Source organism: Nicotiana attenuata, unplaced genomic scaffold (genome assembly GCF_001879085.1).
Source record: "Nicotiana attenuata strain UT unplaced genomic scaffold, NIATTr2, whole genome shotgun sequence".
Classification (NCBI taxonomy): domain Eukaryota; kingdom Viridiplantae; phylum Streptophyta; class Magnoliopsida; order Solanales; family Solanaceae; genus Nicotiana; species Nicotiana attenuata.
In genome coordinates, this window is record NW_017674885.1 from 23554 (window position 1) to 45398 (window position 21845).

Consider the following 21845-nt stretch of genomic DNA (forward strand, 5'->3'; position numbering starts at 1 on the left):
ATTTGATATTTATTTCATGGCTATGCTTCTTTTGTAGCAGACAAAAGGTGATACTAACGAATTCATAAACTTCTTTTTTTTCTTCTCAAGTCTGCTGCACAAATTGTCTCATTTCAGTTTGGACCATCTGCTTATCATTGTAGATCACAATTGTCATCTCTATCATAATAAGCTGTAGCTAATAAAAAATAAAATGACCGTGTCACATACAACTTTCAATGTAATAATAAACAATACTATGTTGTATCAAAAGTAAAATCTGTAGTAAATTGCCTATTTGAATGCAGAATGATAAGGATTATGCAGAGTTCTCATACTACTACAACTTTACAGTGTGAAGGGATTAGCATATGACTGTAAGTGTTGGTTGATTCGTCTGAATAAATACACCAGTATAAAGTAACTGAGAAAAATACTCTATTCTCTTTTATAAACTTTCATAAGAGTTGGAGGTTACAAGGGAGAGATTGGGTAATAAATATGACAAGTTTATGACTTGTTTAAGTCAGATTTGAAGAAGAAAACATAGAATTGAATGACACAGTCACTAATTCAAATTGTATCTCTAGTGCCATAAGGCAATAATATGGCCTACATAGATCTAATCTCTAACTGGAAATTAGGCTTATCATTAAACCTTCATGATTCAAGGAATAATTTGAATAGGTGGTGCTCCAGAAGCCTGAAGCAAATACAACCGACAACACGGTGTACCATCATCAGGGTGAGTTTGTAGTGACCGTGGCAAGCTGCGCAACTTATTGAACAAATTTAGTGGATCATGCAACAGCCCGAAGTGGGCATCCGGATCACCAATTTGAGAAAGTTTAACTTGAGAAAATCCTAGTGATGGCAATAACAGATCAGGCCAATCACAATAGAAATGGAAAATGGAGCTGCACATTTTGGTTGCTTGCTTGTTCATGAAATCTGCTAAAAGTACTGTATGAGCAGAGGCACAGTTATTAGCGATAACGTTGAGTACTTCCATTGCATGAGAGTGTGATAGATAGTAGAGAATTCCCTCTAATACCCACACTGTATTTTTCTTTAACTCTAATCCTGATGCTTGAAGCTTTTTAAGCCAATCTTTTTCTCTTAAATCAGTTCCCACTCTCTTCAATGATTTTGCTGTCAGCATTGGCCGTTTTTGTTCATTGATTGCTTCTTTTAGAACACTAGTTTTCATCTGTAAGACCTCTGGAAAATCAATCTCAAAAATGTCACTTTCTTTCAAGCAACTCAAGCGGTATGCCCTTGTATCCATACCTGCAGATAATCAGATTGATATCACCATTAGTCTGTTCTGTACTAACAACAACATACCCAGTATTATCCCATACTGTGGGGTCTGTAGAGGATAGTGTGTACGCAGACCTTACCCCTATCTTGTGAAGGTAGAGAGGTTGTTTCGACCCTCGACAGTGTTCTGTACTGTCCCCACAAAATGGATTAATCAAACTTGCAAGGGAAGTGAGGAACAGAGAATAGAAAATTGGCAGATCAATACGCTAAGTTTTCGCTATGCACCAAGTTTAAGGAAGGGCCGCATCACATTGTATCTATTGTACACATGCAGCCTTGCATTTTTTGCAAAAGGCTATTTCCACGGGAAGACCTCCTGGTCACAGCAATAACAACTCTTATCATTGTGCCAAGGCTCTCCCTCAGTGAGGAACTGAGAATGCTTGGAGTAAAATCCACACTTATATTGGAATACTCCATCTATTCATAGTTCAAATTCCCTAGTTATTGCGATAACTCAAAGCAAATAAATTTTGCATCACCTATATCAAATCCAGTTGAATGTTTCAATTTAAATAGTCATGACTGCTTTATAGATTGTAGAGATTGCTTATTACCCAAAATTTCTCACTCTCTTTTCTACATTATTGCATGTTTTTCTAAATAAAAATAAGTATCAAGTATAATTTGCTCCGTATGTTGAGTTCGCTAAAGTTCTGTGAAATGAAGTGCCGCTATCACATACTCCTTCTGTTTCATATTAAATGAGGTACTTTCCTTTTTAGTCTGTTCCAAAATAAATGACACATTTCTAAATTTGAAAATAATTCAACTTTAAACTCCTCATTTTACCCATTTTACCCTTAATGAGAAGCTTTTATAACCACACAAAAGTCATGGCCCCACAAAGCTTTACCCCTTAAGCTTTTAAGACCATAAATTTCAAAAGTCTTTCTTTTTTTCCTTAAACTCCGTGCCGAGTCAAACTACCTCATTTAATTTGAAACGGAGGTAGTAATAGTTATTCCGTTCTATACTAGGAGAAATCAATCCATATACTTTGGGCAACAGTGAGGGGATTAAATTCCTTAAGGACACGCAAGAAACTTGTGGGCTCGGAATTATTTTTACATTTTCTGTTCTAAGTTATATTTTCTGATTTTCTATTTTCGAACAGAGATTACTAACAATCTTAAAGAATTTATCTTTATTTTCTGTGTTTATCTCTTTTGTGTTGAGACGGCTGATAAGAGGAAAGATGAAGTAAACAGTACGATTACTGGTGTGATATGGACTATGGAGAGAAATGACTAAATCGAAACTGATCCGAAAAGTCGTTTTCAATCTCTAGCACTTAAACTTACGATGGCTGGCACACGAAGAGAAGAAGAAGTAATCTTTCAGTCCACGGGTGTCTTAGATATTTGGACTATGGTACTCGTCAAGAATGTTAAACATCACAATTGAAAGATTGGAGAGTTTTCAATCCAACTTCCTTTGTTAAACATCACAAAGGAAGGAAACCCAACTTGAATTATTTTAAAGTGTGGGGGTATTTGGCAAAAGTGCAAGTTCCTAAACCCAAAAAGATAAAGATAGGATCAAAAATCGTTTATTGCATTTTCATAGGATATGCAACCAATAGTAAAGCATATCAATTTCTGGTTCATCAATAAAAAAATTTCGACATTCATAATAATATTGTTATAGAGTCAGATAATACTAAATTCCTCAAAATATATATCCGTATAAAAGGGAATATGAGTCGATTGGTGAAGGATCCAAATGACCTCGGGAAGGAACAAAAGAAAGTACATTTAATGAGGAGGATCCAAGACGGAGTAAACGATAAAGAACATCTACTTCATTTGGACCAGATTTTATAACTTTCTTATTGGAAAATGTGCCTCGAACATTAAAAGAAGCTATGTCTTCTTATGCATCATTATTTTGGAAGAGGCGGTCCATAGTGAAATAGAATCCATATTGAACAATCATACTTGGGAATTAGTTGATCTTCCTCCCGGTAACAACCCATTAGGTTTTAAATGGATTTTCAAAAGGAAAAAGAAAGACGATGACATTATTGACAAGTATAAGGCATGACTTGTTGTCAAAAGGTATAGACAACGAGAAGGCCTTAACTATTTTGACACTTATCATTGGTTACAAGAATTATGTTCATACGGATATTAGAATCATTAGTTGTAGTGTATGGTATTGAAAACCATGAAATGGATGTGAAGACATCCTTCTTAAACTAAGATTTGGAGGAAGAAATCTACATGTAACAACCTGAAGGGTTTGTGGTTCTTGGAAGAAATAAAGGTGCACAGACGTGTTAAGTCTTTTATGGACTAAAACAAGCGCCCAAATATGACATGTGAGATTTGATCACATAATTTTGTCAAATGATTTTAAAATCAAGTCATCGTTTGTGGATGATATGTTGATAATGAATAATTTATAAGGCACATGAAATATTTGAAATGTGGGGGCCTTAGCTGTTGCATGATAAAAGTCAATATTAGACGCAATGTCCATACTATCTAAAAGAACTAGATGATATAATTTTTGGACCCCGCGAATGCCTAGTAGATATTGATATGGTAGTCAGTTAATTCACTACTTGTTCTGTCTTAGTGATGACTAGTGATAAAACTACCAATTCAAAAGTTGTTTACGTTCCTTTCCAAAATGTTGTGTTCTTTTTTGAACATTGATAATATTTAGTTATTTTATGAAATGGGTCACTTGGAAGACTGTGACTTTTCATGAAAAGGTACGTCTGTACGTTTTTATATATGTTGGACTATAAGAGCTGAACCAACCGATGAAAATAACAAAAAAAATGCATAACAAGTTGGATTTGTATCATGAGTAAAGTCTATTTGCATATCATATAAATTTGTATTCCATTATGGAATAAGAATAAATAGCAAAAGGCGAAGTGGCTGCGAAATGTGTTAGATAGTAAAAGGTTGAGGCCACAACTGATGCAACCATTCCAACTATTTGTTGCTATATTAAGTATAGTCAATAATTTGATATACAATAGAAAGTCAAGACGTATTAGTCTCCAAAATAAGGAAGTTTTTATTGAACTATCATGACAATGAAACGAGTTTTGAGATATTTAAAATATACTCAAAATTATGATTTTCACTACATAAGTATCTTGCGGTAATGGAGGGTATAGTGATGCAAATTAGATCACTGGTTCGACTACTTCTAAATCTACATGTGGATATAATTTCACAGTCGGTGGAGGAACGGTATCTTAGAAATCATCCAAATAAATGTGTATTGCCTGCTCTATAGTGGAGGTTGAGTTTATAGCCTTAAACAAGGCCGTTGAAGAAGCAGAATGACTCCGTTTCTTGAAGATATTCTATTTTGACCCAAACTGTTAGCACCTATATGCATACATTGCGATAGTCAGGTGACAATAGGAAGGGATGGGAGCATTATGTATAATGAGAAATCTCGTCATATACGACAAAGACATAAAATCATTAGGCAACTACACTCTAGGGGAATTATCCAGATGGATTACGTGAAGTCAAGCGATAATATGTCAGATCCACTTACAAAATGCCTAATTAGAGAGGTAGTTGAGAGATTATCAAAGGGAATGAGACTATTGCCGAGGACAAGTCATTGTGGCGGTAACTCTACCTAGAAGACTGGAGATTCCAAGATCTAGGTTCAAGGAGATCAAACAAAGTCATTAATAACGGTTCAACATTGTCAAATAAAAAAAATTTGGTCCATTCTCGTGATGAGACAATTTCAGTACCAAGGATAAAATGTTAAAGCTTTTTAATGGTTTCTAAGTTTGATACGGGGTATATCAATTAGTGTATTTACGAGATAACACGTTTAAGAATTACCTATGTAAGTGTGGAGTGTAAGCCGCTTCAAGGAGAATTCTGTAAGGCCACTTCTCTATGCACTTATGAAATCAGGTGGTGTTCATGGCTGAAATGAACACGGCAATGAGAACCAAAGACGGTTAAGGGTTGATTGTGTGACTTATGGTTGTCTAGGTATACACCAAAGTTCGACGGTTCAAAGATATCAAATCTACCGATTGGCCAAATATATCCGATATATGTTCACTACGGAAAGTTCAAAGGGGAATCTACTTATACAGATGCGATTAATCCTTACTTGCGAATCACACAATTTTTATGCATATTTTTATACATATGGCCATTCCACATTCATGTGGGGGATTGTTGGGTTTTTTCTAAAGGGTGTGAATGCGAAATGGAAGAGGCACCTCTTGGATTGCACCTCTTCATCTCACACTTTCATGTCTATAAATTTAGAGGCTTGGCCTCATCTTTACAGATGGAAAAATCTGAAAATTTCCTCCTCTCTTTTCTACATTGTTGCATTATTTTTTCAAATAAATTAAATAAGTGTGAAGTGTTATTTGCTCCGTTTGTTGAGTTCGCTGAAGTTCTGTGATTTGAAGTGCCGCTATCACAGAATAGTTATTCCGTTCTATCCCGTGAGAAATTAATTCATATACCTTGGGCAATAGTAAGGGGATTAAATTCCTTAAGGACACACAAGATAAACTTGTGGTCTCGAAATTATTTTTACATTTTCTGTTCTGTGTTCTATTTTTCTGATTTTCTATTTTCGAACACAAATTACTAACAGATTAAAAGATGGAACATTGCATCTTGTTAATGTTCAGTTGCAATGTGCATCTGCAAGTATGAGTCTTTGCAGAATCATTAATCTGATAATTTTATTATAGAATGACTAACATACTCATACTTGAAGTTAATTAGTTCATGATAAGTCACTCCAAGTTACTAACTAAAGAACAAATTGTCTTTGAGTTGCAAGAAGGAACAAATCCGTATATCATTGCCTAAAGATACAACATAGAGTTTAGTTTGATACATCTCCTAATTTACCATAAAAGACAAATTCTTTACGTGTACTCGAATCAAAGTGTCCCGAATAGTGCGTAATGATATGAAAGATTCATTTAGCCAGACTCTTATTAGTTTTGGTTTAAGACATAGTAGTTGATTATATTATTTTTGTCGAGTTTAACTTTTAAATTACAGTATAAAATTTTTTTTACACTATCAAGTCACTTAAAAGATAAGTATAGGTAACCGTCCATAGAAAGTGAGATTCAAAGTAAAGCATATTACCAGGTACAATAGGTTAAAATATAGTGATTATAATTTACACTAAGTTCATTATGTAATTAAGTTAAAAATCATTTTTGATCACCTACCTGCTCCAAGAAGGACAACTTGTGTTGCTCCACCATCAAAGGAACTAAGAGCAGCTTCAATTTGTTTATCAAACCATAGTGTTCGAACAGCAATCATCACACCAGAAACCTCTCTTGCATTATTGAGAAGATCCCTCTTAATCTTTTCATACAAGCTTTTGAGGTATGTTTCTCCTGCTAGTAACTCTGCTAGTGGATCATTTATCACATGCCTCCACAGTGCCCTTCCTGCTGCAATCTGGCACGCTGATTGTCGCGACGTATCCCATTTATGTTCAATTTCTGCATGGAGTTCTCTAATATTATCGGTATACAACGAGTCGGGTAGTATAAATTCTGGCCATTGCTGGACTGAATTCACTTGGTTAGACATTTCTGTGCTAAGACGTTTTAATATAAACTATGAGTTATATAGGAGAAATGTTTTTAGTAGTAGGGAGTAGGGATAAGAAAAGAGAGCCACACAGAACCAATGTCACAGAAAAAAGAACACAAATATCGTGTCCAGCTTCTTTTCGTTACATAAAGAAAGGGAATGAAGGAGGCCACGACTACCATCAATTCGTATAATTTTTTTTGTTGCATTACTATTAGCTGAGAAGGGCATATATAAGAGTGGTCCAATTTTTTCCTAACTCAAGTACACGTTTGTTTCTATTATATTGGTTGTCTGCCTCAAAATCTAGTTTCATGTGCCTGAAAATGGCAAGTCGATCTGAGATATTTGCTTGGTTGGTGTGAGATGTCCGGAGTCCCGATTCAGATTTTAAATCAAGTGGTGCCAAGTGTTAACAGGACCTACTACTTAAGGTGCAAACTTAATACTCGATAGGTCAAAATACAACTCAAACCCAAACATACAAAATGAAACTCGGAGATAGGGAATTACTATATAAATTTCGGAGGATTTAAGATAATAATTTAAGAAAAGTGCATCACCTTTCACTTTTTTTTAATATATATATATATATATATATATATATATATATATATATATATATATATATATATATATATATATATATATATATATATATATATATATCATATCATATCATATTTAAATAGAAACGGCTAAATTAAATGAAATATGTTCTTTTTATACATATGTTTAAAAAGCACTTACCTAAGTTTCAAAATTTTTAAAATAAAATAAGAGGATAGGCAAAAAAAAGCAAAATTGAAATAAAAGGGATGGGAGGTTGAATTATGTTGGATAGGTTCGGTTATGACCTATTATTTGACCTTTCTTGCCCAATTTACATTGACCCAAACAAACTTTAATTGGGATTTGGGTCATGAGCCGTTTACCGATTTGACTCGTTTTGACCGTTAAAGTATGGCCCGACTTGCCAATTTGCCACCATAGTGATGCGATCGGACATGCTGTACACATGCTACATTTGCCGCTGGTTTTGATGTTGATAAGGTCTCGGAAACGTGGTGGGCGTTTGGACATAAGAATTGTACAATTCGGAAAAAGTGAAAAGGTTTCAAGTAAAAATGATATTTGAAAAATAGAATTAGTGTTTGGACATAAATATAATTTTGGGTTGTTTTTGGTTTTTGTGAGTGATCTGACTGAAAATTTTAAAAAACAGTTGATCATGCCCAACTATGCCTTATAAAAAGGACTAAGCGGTCATTGCAAATATAATCCGGTTTACAAATCCGGAGTCGAATCCCACAGAGAACTAAGGCTTAGCTACAGTTGTTCAATATCGCTAAGAAACATTGGTCCAAACAATTTCCTAATTATAAAGATTATAATATTTATTTTTATCTAATTAACTAACAAATACTAGAAAGCAGTAAAACTATCAATTAACAAGGATAAGGATTGGAGACAAGATTAAGGAAGTCTAGAGTTATGATTTCCCCTATTGTCGGAATCCTTTTTGCTACGTTTCCTATAAATTTGCCTAAGTTTTCTCTACCGACCATGAGCGCTCTGAGTGTTGTAATTCTCTCCCGAGTAACTACCATAATTTACTAGACATATTCTCCTGAATTACGCTAGCTGGCATTCAGTACGGCTCAATCACACCATGGTTTCGTTATCCCTAATCCCACCTTTGAACCCTCCATATTGATTCTTCATATACGTTAGGAGTGATGTTGTTCAACAACTACCTAAATATGCACTCTCTCCCGAGTAATACACACTAAATAGGCACAGTCGGTTGAGAGCTCTTCAACCAACCACAATAATAACTTAGTTGAACAAATAGAAAAAATACTACATCAAATCTGTATTAACGTAATAGGAAAATCATCCTCCAACAGGTTCCATCAAAACCCTAGATAACAAATTAGCTATTCATAATAATATGCATAACTACAATACTAGAATTCATAACCAATAATGAAAAATAGGAAGAAGGAAGTGAAAAACTCGAATAAGAATTCTCCGCCTTGCTCCTAGTGTGTTCTTGCCTCCTTAGGTGGAATCCTCGGTGTCCTTAGCCTCCTTAGGTCTAAATTATGTCAAAAGTCCTCAAAATATCGTTTTTCCATGTATATATACCAAGTAGGGTCGGGGCCAAACAATCACACGTTCTCCTACATGAAAAAGGACACTTTTTCCGGACAGGACGTGCGCGGCCGCGGATCAACCGCGGATTGACCGTGCATTTTGACTAGTGTTCTGCCTGACATGCGCGGCCAGTGCGCGTCCGCGCACTTTTCACCCTGTTCTGTTTGGGATTTAGAAAAACGTAAAACATGAAAGTTGTATCCCTGTGGTTTAGCTTTCCAACCATATATTGTGGAGCCCAAATGGAGTTCTGAGCGAAAAGTTATGTGCATTTTGCTAGACAGTGCGCAATATGCCTACTCGATTCTTCGTTTGTTCTTAACTATCATCCGTTGATCCCCGAACACGATCCTGACTTCATTCCTTGGACTTTTACTCAGACTTCAAAGCTCCAAACCACTTGAATTCATTCTATAACATCGACATAGCTCGGAATCACTCATACAAGGCATAAAACACACAATTATTGCAAAACACTAGCGATTAAAGCTCAAACTCAACTGAAGTGCAGTGAATTGGAATGTAATAATTAACTAAAATACGTAATTATAGCCTATCATCAACAACTTTTTGGAATTTTTTAAATTTTTGAAAAATTCTAAAATTCATCTTCAAGTGAAAGTTGAAAATTTTATGACCAAACACTAATTTCGAAGAAAAGTGGAAAAGTTTTCATGGCTAAACAGGCTCTTTGCGTACTTATAGGCGATGTATCTACTACTCCAGTCTTTTTCGTGACATCAAGACCAAATTTGAGAGGAAGGCTCACATTTGTATCGGTGTAATATGCTTCTCCGATAACAACTAGTCCCCAGCTCATTTCCCATGTTCAACTGTGGAATTTTTGGTTGTCTGGAGCTTTCTGTTCTTATATTTACTTTACTTACATTTAAGTATACAAGATATATATCATGTGCTAACCCACATAGGCACGGGAAAAAAGTTGCATACTTAACCTAGGCAGCACAAATCGGCTTCCTATTGTATGGAAATGTATGTTGAGGAGAACTGTCCTCACCTATGGTTGACTGAGAAAAAAATTGAAAACAAGAGACCAATTGATACACAAATATCAGCTGCAAGTGACGTGGATAGCTGTTAGGCAGCTGACTAGACAAATTCAAACGGCAGCTAGGCCTCTTCTTTCACATTTCAGTTTGGCGGGAAAGTTAGTTAAGAGAGTCACACTTTATGCATTTGTTATTTTTGAATTCCTTTCAATTGTCAATTAGTATAAGTATGAGTGATTGTAATAGAGACCATATGCAATTATCATAACACAAATCTAATCTTCCTTCTTCAGATTTTCTTCTCCTCTCTTCTTTCTTCTTTTATTTTTGAATCACTGTTCCATTGTCTCAACTTGATACAAATTTGGTATCAATTGGTATCAAAGCTTGATGTCCTCGCAAAGCAGTAGATGTTGTCATGAGAATCCAATTCCTGATTTACAAGAATAGTATGAAGACCTGGCAGCACAGCAGGTGGATTTGCAAGCTACAATTGATAAAAAAAAAACAGGATTTAAGGGATGATATAGAACGCAGGCACCAGAGATTTCAAATGATCAGCGCACTCAAAAGCTCCATTGATGGAGTGCAGTTACATCAACAGTCTCGAGAGAGTGCATCAACTTCCAATATCAGAGATCCGGGAGCTCAAATGAGACAAGGTATCTTAGGTCCTAACCCTTACTGCACTAATTTCAATGGTCGTGGGGATAATCTGTTGTTTCCTCGATTCAATGGGGAAAATCTAAGAACATGGTTGTATAGAGCTGACCAATACTTCACTGTTGATAATACATCTAATAACCTAAAGGTCGACCTGGTTGTAATGAATTTGGATGAGGCATTAGTTTCACACTAATCGTATCTCAAATATAGAGACTCAGTAATTACACCTAATTGGGAGGAATATTTGGCTGCTTTGATGGAAACATTCAGTGGAGAATTTGCAGATTCGATGTTAGAACTGGAATAGTTAAGGCAAACTGGATCAATGAGGGAGTTCTAATTTTTTTTTGCACGTTTGCTTGCTCAATGTGATCTCTCTGTCAGTCAAGCTATCTCCTGCTTTCTAGGAGGTTTAAAGGAAGAATTGGTAAACCCTGTGAAGATGCATGAACCTCAATCACTCTCTAAAACCAATAGGTTAGCTAGGTTGGCCGAGGCAACCTTAGCAGCTAATACCGGAGCTCACAAACACTATCCCTCAGCTGGCTCTCCTTTGTCTGTGAGGAAACCAACCTATGAACCACCTCCATATAATCCAGCCACCTTATTCCAGCTCTTATGCCCAAACTAGCCTTACCAGCACCAAACACTACCAACATTCCTCGAACTAGGAAAACCATATCTCCTGCTGAGATACAAGCTAGGAGAGCTAATGGTCTTTGCTATTTCTGTGATTAAAAGTATACTCCAGGTCATAAATGTAATCTTCCTAAGCAAATGTTTGTTATGGATTTGAAATTCCCTGAGGAAGAACTGGTGGAGGAAGACATGTCTAAATCTGAGTGTGATTCACCTAATGAAGAATGGTCCAACTCTGAAGGTGACAGTCCTATGATTTCATTGTGTGCTCTTAATGGGCTGTAGGGTGCTCAGACCATTTATGTGACGGGATAGAGTGATAGGCGCCCAATCCAAATTTTATTGGATAGTGGAAGCACCCACAATTTCATTGATGAAGAGTCTGCTAAGAGATTAGATTGCACAATTCACGCTACTAAGGTTGTCGCGCCCCCTTTTTCTCGCGAAATTGGGTTTCGACATTTCTGGACAACTCCTTTTTGAGAGGGTTGGGAATTGGAATGAAAAGAGTCGCCACCTAAAGGATTAAGGTGCGTTAGGGAACCTAGAGTAGATAACTCATGTTACCAGTTTACATCACCAGAGATCGGGTAAGAGCTCGAAATTACCTCGAGGGGAAGGTGTTAGGCACCCCTCAAGGTCCACAATGATGGGTCTCGGCTGAACTCAGCTTATGAATTAGTCTAATAAAGAAGAGAGAAGAATATTTAATAGGTATAGGGGTCCTAAATTTTTTAGCCTAAAGGATCACCCCGTGCAACATAAATAATACTTCGCAACTCCCTCGAGTCGGGGTATTACTCATATTATTCAACGGGCACATACTATCATCTCGTGCTACCCGATTACTATCTTTAAGTTGTTACCTAAAGCGCTCTAATTAATTCTACTTCGTCCCTATGCGTGCACTACCCGTCCCTTACCTATGGCCCTGGAGGTATTAGGACCTCTATTTGGGATAGTTATAGACTAAGCCTAGGTTGCTCAAAATGCAAAAGACTAGGCGACAAACAAAACATGTTAGGACTTGCAAGTATAAAGCAATTATGGGCTCATGTTAACCTCCGCACATAAACAGCAAATGCACGCAATTAATTAGAAGGTCTGCAGAATCCTATAGACAGGATATCTATGTGAGAAAATAGGCGAGCAGTGTTATATAGAAGCAGCTTCATGAAGGGGGGGGGGTATTAGGACCTATTATTTTGCCTACTGATTTTATTTAGTACAACATCTAGGCATTTCATGCAGTAAGAATAACAGTAAATCACAATTACGAATCTAGAATGGTTGTTCAATCCTATATCGATAGTGATGATCGTATTCATAATTATTTAGTAGAGTCCTATAAGCATGATTTCTATCACAAAACTGATTTTTAATCCTATAGGCATGATATCTGTTATTGAACTAATTTTTTAATCCTATAGGCATGATTGAACTGATTTTAATCCTATAGGCATGATATCTAGGTTAGAAACGGCTTTAGTCCTATAGGAATAGTATCTATTACTGAATTGATTTAAATCCTATAGGCATGATTTCTAGATTTAAAACCAGTTTTAGTCCTATAGACATGGTATCTATCGAACAATAATACGGGCAAAAATAGTGCACATTGCCAGAAACCGTTAGATCAACATTTAGGTCCTATAGGCATGATTGCTAACATACGTTTGTTGGACAAGTTAATACAACCTATAGGTAGGATTTCTAATGCCATTAATTTCCTATAGGGAGGATCTCTAATGCAATTTAATTTCCTATAGGCAAGATTTCTAATGCAATTTAATTTCCTATAGGCTGGGTTTTTATATGCAAGCATAGTACATCACTCACACGATTTCAACAGAGATGAGGTAAAACAGGATTAACAGAGCAAATGAAATCCTATTGGCAGGATCTCAACCCGGATTGCCCAAGGAGAATAAAGACCTTTCCCAATTTTACTATATACCCCAGAATCTGTTTGTTACAAACTTATTACAGGCCAGAGTAAATGAATAAATTACATAATAGTATCAAGACAACTATAGGGAGCCTTCATTAAGCCCAACTGAACCTGGGAACCAGGCCTTCATACCAATCAACTTTGGGGCTCATTTCATAGGTACATCATAGCCAAAATACGAGTGATCCACTCATAGCACTTATAGAACCAGATTTCCAGTGTGTCAAAGTTCTCAAGGGCCTCAGGGACCCATGGCAATGCTCACACCAGAACCATGCATTCAGCAGATGATTCACAAGAGATGGGTAACCAGTTCCCAGTGTGTTAGAGTTCACAAGAGTCTCGTGTGGACCCTGAGCAGTGCTCACACTGGGGTGGTTGAGAACCTAAGGGACTGAGAGTGAGGTTTTAAAAAATCTGCATATAAAAGGGAGTAGGGGCAGATTTCAAAACAGTTTGATTTCAAAAGAAACAAGGTTTAGAACATAGAATTGCATTCAGAAAACAGCAAAGTTTGCGAAGTACATAGTTTCAAACAGGTTAATTCAGAAGAGAGACTTAATTACACTAAGGGAGCATGCTTACATTTAAGACAACCATTGTTTAATAACTTAGGCAAAGCAGTCAGATCATCACATGACATATTAACAGACAAGGCACATGAGTTAAGCAATAAATTAGGACAAATTAACTAATTACATGCTTGTAGTATCCTAAGAATGCAAGGTTCAAAACAGGTATAGGATTAACAAGCAGTGTGCCCGGACAAATTGAACATTAAGCTAACTTACAAACTAACAGTATTAACCATAAGAGAGTCATAGGAGCATAAAAGTAGAATCATGCTAAAAGTAAGGTTCAAGACATGTTGTTCAAGTAACACTGATTATGAAAAACATGGAGAATGAAACGACAAGGGATTAGGGCTTACCTACTAAGCAAGAAAACAAGTAGATATGCTACAGCAGTTAAGTTCCAGAATCACTTGGCCTTGGCTTTCAGCCGGCCAAGACCAGAAACAATGAGCACAGAATTAGAGTAAAAGAACTAAGTTTTAGTGTGAGAGTTCGAGTCTTCCTAAAGGGAAAGGGGGAAAGGATTTAAATAGTGTTCAATTAGGCAGACAAAAAAGGGAATAAATTAAACATACACAAATAAGGAAAGAAGATAAATCGAGATTCAATTGAAGTCAAAGTTCAGTCAAGTAACGAATCATGCAAGTACTACTTAGAATAAGGAAAATATTAATTAATAGTCAGTCTCACGGCAAATAAGGCAAGCAATAATAGAAGCATGGTAGATTGACTAGAGATAAGGAAAGTATCAGTACCATACAAGAAAGGAAAGAGTAAAAGTCTCAAACCCTAGCTTTAGGTAAAATATGCAAAATCGGCAGTAATAACAAGCAAATAGATGCATATAGGCATATAGACAGAGATTTTAACACAATGATTAAGGAATCAAACAGATTTGGTTTGATTTTGCAGAATCAAGAATCCCTAATTTAGGGTAAGTGAAAATCAGTCATAAATTAACGAAGAGAGTTATAATAGGATGCACAGAGACATATAGACAGGAATAATTAAGGATTGAACCAGATTTGGTTCGATTTCAAAGAATCAAAAACCCTAATTTTAGGGTAAGTAAAAATTAGTCAGAAATATCATAATAAAATGCATAGGGACTTATATACGGAAATACTAAAGGAAAAATAATTAAAGAATCGCAGACCAGTATTAGATCTTAGGAAGATCTGATCCCTAGTTTTAGGGTGAGCAAAGAATCGCGAAGAATCTCAGAGATTCATGCCATAAAAGAAATGAGAACGAACACAGATGGAAAGAGGCAGAGATCTAAACCAGATTTGGTTCAAAAATAAGGGAGATTTGCTTGCCATGTTAGGCAAGCAATTATGTAACACCATAAACGGGTAGCTAGTAATGGGGAACGGTCAATAAGGTAAGGGAATGGCCAATTGATTCCATTTCTGGGTTGGAATCAAAGGGGATTAGAGGTTACGACGCTACGGTTTGCAGAGACGAAGAGCGTGTTTGAGAGAGTTTAAGGGCGGCGGATGTTAGAGAATGGGATTAGGGTTTGGGGTTGGGTAATTTAAAAGGGTAGGCTAAATGTGGCCGTTGATCTCTGAGATCAACGGCCAGGATTTTAAAGAAGGGTTGGGCGGGTCAATTAAACGGGTACTGGTTAGGTTATTGGGTTAGGGGTCATTTGGTTTGGGCTGGAATGTTGGGCTGGTGTATTTTAGGTAGTTGGGCTAGGGGTTGGTCTGAAATAAGCTTAAAACGGGCTGTTATTTAAATACCCACTATCTAACAAATAAATAATTTATAAAAATAATTGATAAATAAAAAAATGTTACTTGTGCATGAAAATAATTAAAAATAATTACTTGACATTATAAAAATATAAAAAGTCATTTTTGAATGAATAATGTAATTATATATGCATATGGGCTATTATTGCAAAATGTGCAATTTAGCTCTAAAAAATTCAAATGTAATTATAAAAAATGCACTGAAAAATATTTAAAAATTAGGTTGTCATAAATGATGAATTTATATGGTTAAATCATCATAAAACAATTTGAAGGATAATTATTGAATATTTATATAATAAAAATGCAAGAATAAATTGATTTAAAGCCTTTAAAAATTAAAGAAAAATTGTGAAAAATACTTGTGCATGCTTGTAAATCCAATGATAATGCATGTGCACTATTTTGATGGTATATATGCATATTTGAAATATTTGAGAGAAAAATTGGGTATCAACAGCTCCCCTCTTTACCCGGGAAGGATGAAAGAGTTATCGGGTAAAGAAATGATGACCGATTTTGACTGAATGGGGTGTTTTGAAAAATATAGGCCGCACCCTGGTCTCTGAGCTGCCTACATATCCCTGGTTTTACAGGAATAAGGCCGTGTGTAGTTCTGACCCAACGGTGAATGAAACCGATGGAATTATTGTAGGAGTAGTCCTATGTTTCGGAAAGGGTTCTTTTGGGAAGGATAGTATCGGATGGATTTATACGGAGTTATGAATGTGAATCTGAAGCGTAACAGATATATCACAGAGCAGATATCTGAACGGTCATAGAGTAAAGGTGAGTAATTGATGGGGAGTCGGCTACGTCCAGAATAATGACCGGATATGAATGGTACGAGCGGAAACCGGAGCGAAGGTTGCTCCTGTTTGAAGAACGGTTAACTTCTAAATTACCTGCAAAACATAAAACACGATGCGTGCAAATATATATGGATTACTGCGAGAATTTAAACATGAGGCAAATTCCCTTTGGACCATGAAGGTTGTCTTTGGACAGTGAGGATGACGCCCTTAGACCATGACGTCCCGGGCCATGAATCATGAGATAAAGGATTCGCAGGCCATGAAATGGTATTCTCGGGCCATGAGAATGGTGCCTCCGAACCATGACGCATTTGAATAATGATGTGCGATATTAAGAGATCCTCAGGCCATGACATGGTATCTTCAGGCTATGAGGATGATGCCTTCAGACTATGACGCCTTCGGACAGAGACATGGTGATGCATATGAGCAAAACAAGACAGAGCTTAGTCTTGTATAGGATCGGGACAGAGCTTAGCTCCGTAAAGGCAAGATGGTTCTAGGTTTCAAATAGGGTAACATCCGGTCATTGGACAAAGAAAGGCAGAGCTTAGCCTTAATGCAGATGGGGAGGCATGCTTAGCCTCATGCGAGAAAGGGGAAACAATGCTTAGTCTCATGCAAAGAGAAGGCAATGTTTAGCCTTATGCAAATTGGGAGGCAGGGCTTAGCCTCATGCAAGATTTGAGACAGGGCTTAGTCTCATGCAGAGAGAAGGCAATGCTTAGCCTTATGCAAATAGGGAGGCAGGGCTTAGCCTCATGCAAATAGAGGAGACAATGCTTAGTCTCATGCAATGGGAAGGCAGAGCTTAGCCTTATGCAATTGAGAAGGTAGGGCTTAGCCTCATGCAAGAATTGAGACAGAGCTTAGTCTCATGCAAAGAGGAGGCAATGCTTAGCCTTATGCAAATAGGGAGGCAGGGCTTAGTCTCATGCAAAGGGAAGGCAATGCTTAGCCTTGTGCAAATAAGGAGGCAGGGCTTAGCCTCATGCAAGATTTGAGACAGAGCTTAGTCTCATGCAAAGAGAAGGCAATGCTTAGCCTTATGCAAATAGGGAGGCAGGGCTTAGCCTCATGCAAGAAGAGGAGACAATGCTTAGTCTCATGCAATGGAAGGCAATGCTTAGCCTTATGCAAATAGGGAGGCAGGGCTTAGCCTCATGCAGAGAGAAGGCAATGCTTAGCCTTATGCAAATAGGGAGGCAAGGCTTAGCCTCATGCAAGAAGAGGAGACAATGCTTAGTCTCATGCAATGGAAGGCAATGCTTAGCCTTATGCAAATAGGGAGGCATGGCTTAGCCTCATACAGAGAGAAGGCAATTCTTAGCCTTATGCAAATAGGGAGGCAGGGCTTAGCCTCATGCAAGAAGAGGAGACAAAATCATCATACGAACCTACTGGAATCGTCAAATCCCAATTCCAAGGTCGTTTCATCAAAATGTTGCCGAAGTCAAACTTAGCCTTTTAAGCCAAGCTTAAGGAACCAAGTGTTCTGATTTCAACCCGAACCCATCCAAATCCCAAACTAACCCTCCCTACAAGTCATAAAACAGTAAAAGCACATAGGCGAAGTCTTATTTAGGGGAACGGGGTTCTTGAAAGCAAAGCGACCGGTCGGGTCGTTACATTCCCCACCTCTTAAACAAACGTTCATCCTCGAACGGGTTTAAAATCATACATGAAGTGCTGAATAGGTGTGGATATCTGCTCCGCATTTCCTCCTAGGACTCCTAGGTTGCCTCCTCAAATGGTTGGCCCCTCCACTGAACCTTTACCGCGAAAATCCTCTTGGATCTCAACTGGCAAACCTGCCTATCAACAATAGCAACTGGCTCCTCCTCATAACCCAGGCTCTCATCCAACTGAATCGTGCTGAAGTCTAACACATGTGACAAGTCGGCATGATACCTCCGAAGCATAGACACGTGGATAACCGGATGAACTCCTGATAGACAGGGAGGTAAAGGAAGCTCTTAAGCAACCTCTCCAACTCGTCTTAACACCTCAAATGGGCCTTTAAACCTTGGGCTCAACTTTCCCTTCTTCCCGAATCTCATAATCCCCTTCATCGACGAGACTTTCAAGAGAACCTTCTCGCCCACCATAAATGATAAATCACGCGCCTTCTGATCCGCATAACTCTTCTGTCTAGATTGTGCGGTGCAAAGTCGTTCCTGAATCAACTTGACCTTTTCCAAAGCATCCTTCACAAAATCAGTACGATATAACTTAGCCTCGCCGGGCTCAAACCACCTGATGGGAGAACGACATCGCCGACCATATAAAGCCTCAAACGGAGCCATCTCAATAATGGACTGATAATTGTTATTGTAAGAAAACTCAGCCAAAGGTAAGAATCAATCCCACTGCCCTCCAAAGTCAATCACACATGCTCTGAGCATGTCCTCAAAGATTTGAACTTTCCGCTCTGACTGCCCGTCGTTCTGTGGATGAAATATTGTGCTGAGCTCTACACGGGTCCCCAACTCACTCTGTATAGCTCTCCAGAAATGCGAAGTAAACTGAGGGCCTCTATCTGATATGATGGAAAGAGGCACACTATGCAACTGAACTATCTCCTAAATATAAATTTGGGCCAACCTCTCTGAAGTATACGTAGTCACAACTGGAATGAAGTGTGCCGACTTGGTCAACTTGTCAAAAACGACCCAAACTGCATCAAACTTCTGCAAGGTCCGCGGAAACCCAAGTACGAAGTCCATAATAATGCGCTCCCATTTCCATTCCGGTATAGTCATCTGTTAGAGTAGGCCACCTAGCCTCTGGTGCTCATACTTAACCTGCTGGCAATTTAGGCACCTAGCTACATACTCAACTATGTCTTTCTTCATCCGCCGCCACCAATAATGCTGCCTCAGGTCACGATACATCTTCGTAGCACCTGGATGAATGGAATACTGGGAACTGTGTACCTCCTCTAGAATCCTCTCCCTCAAGCCATCGACATTAGGAACACATAGGCGATCCTGGAGTCGCAGAACACCATCCTCGCCGATAGAAACCTCCTTGGCACCACCCTGTAGTACCGTGTCTCTGAGAACCATCAAGTGCGGATCATCAAACTGTCGAGCCTTGATCTGCTCCAATAGTGAAGACTGGGCAATGACGTATGTAAGAACTCGGCTGGGCTCTGAAATGTCCATCCTTACAAGTCTATTAGCCAAGGACTGATTCTCCAAAGCTAGTGGCCTCTCATCTGGTAAAATGAATGCCAAGCTACCCATATTCTCTACATTTCTTGTCAAGGCATCTGCGACCACATTCGCCTTGCCCGGATGATAAAGAATGGTAATTTCATAATCCATCAGCAACTCAAGCCATCTGCGTTGCCTCAAATTGAGATCCCTTTGCTTGAACAAATGCTGCAAGCTGCGATGATAAATGTAAACCTCACAAGACATGCCTCCAGATCTTAAGAGCATGAACAATCATGGCTAACTCTAAATCGTGCAAAGGGTAATTCTTCTCATGGATATTCATCGGACGGGAAGCATATGCAATAACTCGCCCCTCCTGGATCAATACACAACCCAGGCCAATGCGTGAAGCATCACAATACACCGTATACATCCCCGAATTGGAAGGCAACACTAGAACCGATGCTGTAGTCAAAGCTATCTTGAGCTTCTGAAAGCTCGCCTCACAATCATCGGACCAACTGAACGGAGTACCCTTTTGGGTTAATCTAGTCAAAGGTGCTACAATAGATGAAAAGCCCTCCACAAACCGGCGATAATAACCTGCTAACCCCAAGAAGCTCCTGATCTCAGTCGCCGAAGTGGGATGAGGCCAACTCTGAACTGCCTCAATCTTCTTGGGATCCACCTTAATATCCTCCCCTGATACAACTTGTCCCACGAATGCTACAAAATCTAGCCAATACTACACTTGGAGAAATTAGCATATAGCTTCTGTTCCAGCAATGCTTGAATCAACACTCTCAAATGCTGCTCGTGCTCCTCCATATTGCGCGAGTAGGTCAAAATGTCAACAATGAAGACAATGACAAACCAATTAATGTATGGCCTGAATACCCTATTCATCAAATCCATAAGCGCTGCTGGGGCGTTAGTCAAGCTGAAGGACATCACCAAAAACTCATAATGGCCATATCTAGTACGGAAAGCAGTCTTCAGAACATCCGAGTCCTGAATCTTCAACTGATGGTACCCCGATCTCAAGTCGATCTTAGAGAACACCCTAGCACCCTGCAACTAGTCAAACAAGTCATCAATACATGGCTACGGGTACTTTTTCTTGATGGTAACTTTGTTCAACTGGCGGTAATCAATGCACATCCACATTGTCCCATCTTTCTTCTTCACAAATAACACTGGTGCACCCCAAGGTGACACACTTGGTCTGACGAACCCCTTTGCTAGCAACTCCTCAAGCTGCTCCTTCAACTCTTTCAACTCTTTCGGAGCCATACGGTACGGTGGGATAGATATAGGTTGGGTACCTGGAGCCAAATCAATACAGAAATCGATATCATGATCTGGTGGCATGCTTGGAAGGTCAGAAGGGAACACATAGGCAAACTCCCAGACCACTTGCACTGAATCAGTAGTCGGAGTCTCTACGGTAGTATCCCAAACATGACAGGGATCCCACCGGAGATCACCACTCATCGATTGAGTTTGGACCCGAGGTTTGTCGATGCCCCTTTTTTCTTCCGAAATCGGGTTTATGACATTTGGGAGGACAACTCGTTCCCTTTTGGGAATTGGGTTTGAATTAAAGAGTCGCCACCTAATGATTAAGTGCATTAGGACACTAAGAAGAATTTTGATTTAGAAAACCAGAGATAGGGTAAGGGCTCGAAATTATCCCGAGGGAAAGGTGTTAGGAACCCCTCGAGATCCACTAGTGTGGTTCCCGGCGATACTATAATTGTGACTTTAAGTGCAAACAACAAGTAGACAAGTAAGAGTTACACATATGAGGGGGTTTTCACATAATTGTTGCAAGTAATTGAAGTTAAAAGAAGTTAAAGAAGCTGGAATTTGAGAAGAAGCAGTTTTGAAATTCTAAATAAAATAAACGAGTAAAGGGAGGAGGTTTTCACATAATTGTTGCGAGTAATTGAAGTTAAAAGCAGTCAAAGAAGCTGGAATTTGAGAAAAAAAAGCAGTTCTAAAATAAAATAAACGAGTAAAGGGAGGAGGGTCCTAGGTTTACAAATAATATGGATCACCCCACATAACTCCCGGTAACCGTTTATACACGTGGTGTTATCGCGTGGTCATCATATCCATATCTACCCTTTCCCACCCCGTTAAGGTATTAAACGCGGAATAGTCTCGTTTTACTTATTGCATGCTATTACCCGCTCCAATCCTATCAGTCCTGGAG

At 38.3% G+C, this 21845-nt stretch overlaps 1 protein-coding gene across 1 annotated transcript; it reads right to left on the bottom strand.

The window, feature by feature from the left end:
• Nucleotides 1-400: 400 nt before the first annotated feature.
• On the bottom strand, nt 401-7039 carry LOC109219410 (putative S-adenosyl-L-methionine-dependent methyltransferase MMAR_1057). Its single transcript, XM_019383874.1, has 2 exons — nt 6515-7039; nt 401-1269 (listed from the first exon to the last, which is right to left on the bottom strand). The coding sequence occupies exons 1-2, from the start codon at nt 6885-6887 to the stop codon at nt 647-649; spliced, it is 996 nt and encodes a 331-aa protein (XP_019239419.1). The 5' UTR covers nt 6888-7039; the 3' UTR covers nt 401-646.
• Nucleotides 7040-21845: the final 14806 nt, after the last annotated feature.